At 59.4% G+C, this 5,897-nt stretch overlaps 1 protein-coding gene and 1 long non-coding RNA gene across 3 annotated transcripts; one reads left to right on the top strand and one right to left on the bottom strand.

Moving 5' to 3' along the window:
* Nucleotides 1–777: 777 nt before the first annotated feature.
* On the bottom strand, nt 778–4,111 carry PYCR2 (pyrroline-5-carboxylate reductase 2). 2 transcript variants are annotated; one of them, XM_032319104.1, is made up of 7 exons: nt 3,860–4,111; nt 3,566–3,636; nt 2,929–3,108; nt 2,595–2,816; nt 2,305–2,397; nt 1,990–2,153; nt 778–1,476 (listed from the first exon to the last, which is right to left on the bottom strand). In XM_032319104.1, the coding sequence occupies exons 1-7, from the start codon at nt 3,924–3,926 to the stop codon at nt 1,311–1,313; spliced, it is 963 nt and encodes a 320-aa protein (XP_032174995.1). In that variant the 5' UTR covers nt 3,927–4,111; the 3' UTR covers nt 778–1,310. The 2 variants fall into 2 exon arrangements, with proteins under 2 accessions (XP_032174995.1, XP_032174994.1); XM_032319103.1 differs by lacking the exons at nt 3,566–3,636; nt 3,860–4,111 and having other exon boundaries at nt 2,929–3,559.
* A 62-nt stretch (nt 4,112–4,173) lies between these two features.
* Nucleotides 4,174–5,026, top strand: LOC116576652. Its single transcript, XR_004280246.1, has 2 exons — nt 4,174–4,549; nt 4,712–5,026. It is a non-coding gene; the product is annotated as an uncharacterized LOC116576652 (long non-coding RNA).
* Nucleotides 5,027–5,897: the final 871 nt, after the last annotated feature.

Below are 5,897 nucleotides of genomic sequence, written 5' to 3'. Positions count from 1 at the left end.
CCTCTGAGCACTCCTCCCCTCACTTGGTCGAAGATGCTGAGGCCTGGAGGGGAGAAGCAGCTTAGCTCATTGAGCTGCTGCTCACAAGTGGGGCCAAAGTACCTCCGGCTTGACCCCAGGAACTCGCTGCCTGTGGCGTTGCCATCAGCCTCATCTCTGCATTTAAGTCTGACTCTTGGCCACTTTTTTCCCCACAATTTGCTAGTGGATTTATTTTTTTAATAGCTTAATTCCAGCCAGTTAACAGATGCCATTAGTTTCGGGCATACAATATGGTCACTAAGCACTTCCAGACGTCGTCCTGTGCTCATCACAAGAGCGCTAGTTTCTGCCACTTTCAGCTTGGGAACGTTGAAGAAGTTACTGAATCTGGTCTCTAGATTTCACCTCCTATATATAGGAGATCCCCCTCCACCAGAAGGTTCTGGTGGGTTTGCAGCAAGACCTTATGGAATGGCTCGACAGAACATCTAGAACATGGCGGACCCCTCAAGCAAGTGGTGCTCATCCTTCCCCTACCAGCAGCAGTGGCAGCCTGCGCTCCCCGACTCCAAACCTGGGAGCCTGTGGGCGAGGCTCATCCCTGTGGGGCCAGTGACAAGTTCAGTCCCATGCAAAGGAGAGCAGGCTCTGCTCACCCTTTATAGGAAATCTAAGGATTGAAGAACTGGGCAGAGTAAGGCGAAGCTCAAGGGACTCTTGATCTCGGGGTTGTGGGCTGAAGCCACACACTTCGAACAGAGCTTATTTTAAAAAGAAAAAAAAAAAAAAGCAGGGTAATAAAAAATAAAACTTTTATTGAAGGAGCTAAACTTAACAGCGCTGAGTAACTTTTCCAACAGGACACCTAGGGAAGTAAGAGTTAAACAGAAGCATGATCTAATTTCGTGCTTTTCTGATTAAGTGTAACAATTCTAAGTTGCCCGCTTCTTTTGCATTTATAATCCAGAGAGAAAAGCCCTTGTCACGTTTCGTACCTCTCTCCGCCCTCACCCGGTGTGAAGCGGACCCTGGCTCGAGCTCCGGATGGAGGACCCCAGCTGAAGGTCTCCAGACCTTGCAGCCAGCGGGGCTCTGACTGGAGTCGCAACCTCTCTCTCCGGCAACAGGTGCGCAGGCCTGCCTCCGGCCACCACCGTCACCCACCCTGGGAGCATCTTCTGACGTGGACAAGACAGGAAACTAGCGCAGCCGGGTCTGAACAGATTTAAGGAGGTTTTACCATAAGGACCTGAAAACTGCCGGACCTGCCCTCCCACTGAAGGGTCCTCCTCTGGGCTCTGGTTCCAGGAAGGAGGGCAGAGGCCACCTCACTCCTTCTTGCCCCCGGGGGCCGGGCTTCTTGTCAGCAGCTTCCCCGGGCTGGAATGGGTCAGCGTGGACACTGTGGGGGATTCCAGCTTCACTCTGTCCAGGAGGGTCTTCTTGAGGGCAGCAGGGGAGACCTTCTCTTGGTCAGCCATGGACTGCAGCTCTCTGCCAACAAAGCCCGCCAGGGGTTGAAGGACAAGCCAGAGCTCTACATGGCTTCCTCAAGTCTCGAGGACTGGATACCACCCAAAATCAGAACCCCAAATCAAACGCGCCCCCGAGCTATGTGTAAGTGACCACACATGTGTAGCTCCACATGCTATCGGTGATCACAAGGACACACAGTATGGACGGAACAGTTGGCGGGTCTGGAGTCACACACTTGTGCAGCCACACCTCCACTATGCATCAGCGGCCTGGAAATCCGCTGGTGCATAGGACCATAGCCTCCTCTTCTGTAAATTCAAGTTCCATAACCTCCTCTTCTGTAAATTCAAGTTCCCCGCCCCCACAGGAACTGTGGTAAGTGTTAAACGTAGAAAGGCCTGCAAAACCCTCAGTGAGACAGAATCCAATAATCCCTGCTTATGGACAGAGTCCAACACTGCTGAGGGACCAGAGATGGCAGGCTCCACGGAACGGGGCCCAGCCCGGGGGCACAGAGGGGGAGCGACTCACCGTGTGCGGATGCAGGAGGCCTCCACGGCATTGATGAGCAGGGAGCGGAAGCCGCCACTCTCTAGGAAGTGCAGGGCATGGATGGTGGCCCCCCCGGGGGAGCAGACGTTGTCCTTGAGCTGACCTGGGTGCTGCTCCGAGTCCAGCAGCATCTTGGCGGCCCCCTGAGGGAAACAGGAAGGATGAGAGAAAACAGCTTGGGCACCTTAGGACAGGCTTCTCCACAACCCCCTGCCCTTCCCCAGCCACTATCCAGCTCAGGGACCTTCCCCACCCCACACCCCAGTCTGGAACAAGCAGGCTGAGCATACTGACCAGCAAGGCCTGCGCTCCCAGGCGCACCGCCAGGCGCCGAGGCAGGCCCATCTTCACCCCACCATCAGCCAACGCGTCCAGAGCCATGAATGCCTGTGGAGACATTCACTGAGTCCTGGGGCAGCAGACACTCAGGGCCGCTCCCTGCAGTCTGCTGTCCCCGACAACCAGAACTAGCTCCAGAGGCTGGCCTCCTCCATCAGCTAGCTTCGCCCCAGCTTGGGCAACACCCATAGCCCCAATCTGCCTGCCAGCCCATCCCACTGCCCTAGGTCCCCGCAGGGTCTCACATAGGCAGGCCCACTGCCACTGAGCCCTGTGACGGCGTCAATGAGGTCCTCTTCCACCTCCGTGCAGAAGCCCACGCTGCTCATGAGCTGCTCCAGGAGCTGCCCATCCTCCACCAGGGCGTGGGTGCCTGTGGCGTACACTGTGGCGCCCTCCCGCACCACCACCGGTGTGTTGGTCATGCAGCGAATCACCTTGGGGGCCGGCTGGAAGGCCATCAGCTTCTGGGATGAGGAGAAGACCCAAGTGAGTCACCAGGGCTTGCCATCCACCCGCACCCCCCAGCCCCCCAAACAAGCACCACCTCACAGGGGCAACCAGGGCTGAGATGGGCACCTTTTCCACAGAGCTGATAGTCACTCCAGCAGCACAGGACACCACGATGTGCCTGGCCTGGACGTCCGCCCCGATCTCGTCCAGGATGAAGGGGATAATGTGCGGCTTCACAGCGAGGAACAGGACGTCACTGTGCCTCACCGTCTCCTTGTTGCTTCGGGTCAGGTTCACGCCCATCTTCTGCGGGAGGAGACTGCCCAGCTCACAGAGCCGGGCAGCCTCACTTGGCCCAGGCCACCCTCCACCCCAGGAGCAGATGCACTCTGCCAGGGGCACCCTGGAATTCCCTGCCCTGTCCCTGCAGAGTCTGCACCTACGCCCTCTATGCGCCACCGTGGCACGAAGTCTTCCCCAGTTGCTACTGGACAAGTGAGCTAGGTGCTGGGCAGGCACAAGCTTCCCCAAGGCAAGCGGGACGTGGCTGTCTCCCATCCCCCCCCCCAAGTCCTGGGCCCCCCGAGCACCCCTCTGCCGGGTAAGTTCCCCTGGCTGTAAACAGGTGAGATGGGAGGCCCAGGAGGGTCGGCCCAGAGGGCAGGGACGCTTCTGGGCCGAGGTCGGCCCGGGCCGGCGACCGGCACGGTTCGGCTCACCTCGGAGTCCCCACCTTGCTCCCCACGCCCCTGCGCCGCCCTACCCTGAGCGCGGACACCGTGGGAAGGTCCATTTCCGGAGAGCTGGCTATGATCTTGTGAGCGGACAGGATGCCTACGGAAGACAAGGCTCGTCAGCCCGGCACCGCGGCCCCCCGGCTCCCGCGCTGTCCCCGGGAGGGAGGGCGGACACACACCGAGGCCCCACGCGGGCTCGCGGCCCCCGCTGCTCCATGAGCCCAGTCCCGCCCACCAGACGCTCAGCAGTTCAGGCTCGAGGGGCGGAGGGCGTCCCCGGACCCTGCTGCGGCCCGCCCCGCACGCCCCCGCACGCCCACCTGCGGCCGTGAAGCCCCGCGCCAGGGCACAGGCCAGCTGGCCGGCGCCGATGAAGCCCACGCTCATGGCGGCAGGAACCTGCCCGGCAGCCGAGCAGGACACACAACGCCCGGCTGAGACACGTCCCAATGAGCCGCACGCCCCGGAAGCCAGACCCAGGGAGCTGCCGGCAGCTTCCGGCCCGGCTCCCGGGACCCCTCCCCACTGCCTGCCTGGCAGGTGGTGCCGCGGGGCCTCAGGGGGGGTCCCGCCCCACCCCGCCGGGAAGACCAATCCGCGGCAGGGAGCCCGGGCGGACCAATCTGTGGTCGCGAGCTCTAGAGAGGAGGCACCAATCCTAGGGGGGAGGAAACCTCTGCCGGGAACTCGGGCGGACCAATCCGCGGCCGAGAACTCGGGAGCGGGGCAACAATCTTCCGGCAGACCGAGCCTCCGCCGGGCGGACCAATCCTCGGCCGGGATCTCGAGCGGACCAATCCACGGCCGGGGAGTCCGGCCGTGTGTCCGCCCCGCGCACACGGGATTGGCGGTGGGAACCACCTGCGGGGTGCGAGGCAGCCCGGGTCTCTGCCCCGCGGGGCTGCCGGGGACCAGTTTCTGCCTTCGCAAGCCGGTGGGGCCCAGGGCGGGGATCCCGGCCGAAGACCGCTGGTGTTGTGTCTGGCCTGCCGGAGGGGAGGTCTCCGCAGGTCGCGGACTACGGGGTTGGATAGGGCCGGAGACTCGGACAGTCCCGGAGCGGCGGGAGCCCCCGCTGCCCGCCCCCTCCCGGTCTGTGGGGTGGGGGGCTCGGAAGCAGCCCCAGCTGTCCACCCGAACCTGCACTGCCCCTAAGAATCGGTCCTAACTAGGTTGGGGATCGGCCCCTTTCCTGCTGTCGGGAGCATCCGCGTGAAGGAGCGGTCAGCCGCCCCCGTTCGCACCCGAGACCCCCGCCGGCAGTACGGACCGCCCTGAGCTTGCCCTGGGAAGGCCGCCCGTGACTGACCCCAGGACCATGGTGGACCTGCCCTTTGCTGCCCACCCTCACTCCCATTGACCTCGGTCCCTTTGCACTGGCTTCATGCAAACCTGCATGTTTTCAGCACTTGGGAGACCATTTTGAGACGCCAGTCGGCTCTCTTCCCGCTCTTGGCCTCACTGAAATAAACCCCTTTCCCGTTTCATCTCCACTCCTTTCTCTGCCTTTGATTTGGTGAGTGGTGAGTGGTGGACCCTGGTCCGGCTGGGACCGGCGGAACCCGGTGCTCGTGCCCCTCCGCGCCCCAGCTGCAGGTAGGACCCAGCCAAGATCGGGAGGCCTATGACTCCATCCCCCGAACCTTAATGTTCGCTATTAAGCAAAATAATATATTGATAACTTTTTCTGATTAGAAAAGGAGTTCATGCATATTGAGGAAAATGCGGGAAATACCAAAAAAACAGTCACAACAGTCTCATAATCAAACTTGCTAGGGATAGTTTCTTGGAAACATTTTCAGTGGATATCCTTACATTATTATTGTCTGTGCATATGTACTTTTCCAACCTTGGAAGTAAATGATATACATACAGTTTTGAAACTTCTACATGAGATATTTAATAAGCATTTCCCAATGTCACTGAAAAGTTGTTTAAAACAAGATTTCTGTGGGGCGCCTGGGTGGCTCAGTGGGTTAAGCCACTGCCTTCGGCTCAGGTCATGATCTCAGGGTCCTGGGATCGAGTCCCGCATCGGGCTCTCTGCTCAGCAGGGAGCCTGCTTCTCTCTCTCTCTCTCTCTCTGCCTGCCTCTCCGTCTACTTGTGATTTCTCTCTGTCAAATAAATAAATAAAATCTTTTAAAAAAAATTAAAAAAAAAAAAAACAAGATTTCTGTGACTACTTAGTAATCCGTTCTAAGGCTACCCCACATTAACTATTCTCCTGAAGATCAAAATTAGGTTTATTGAGGGGCGCCTGGGTGGCTCAGTGGGTTAAAGCCTCTGCCTTCAGCTCGGGTCATGATCCCAGGACCCTGGGATCGAGCCTCGCATCAGGCTCTCTGCTCTGTGGGGA

The sequence above is a fragment of the Mustela erminea genome, chromosome 17 (genome assembly GCF_009829155.1).
Source record: "Mustela erminea isolate mMusErm1 chromosome 17, mMusErm1.Pri, whole genome shotgun sequence".
NCBI classification, from domain to species: Eukaryota; Metazoa; Chordata; class Mammalia; order Carnivora; family Mustelidae; genus Mustela; species Mustela erminea.
Note: the sequence above shows the minus strand (reverse complement) of the source record. Positions and strands in the feature narration are given on the sequence as shown.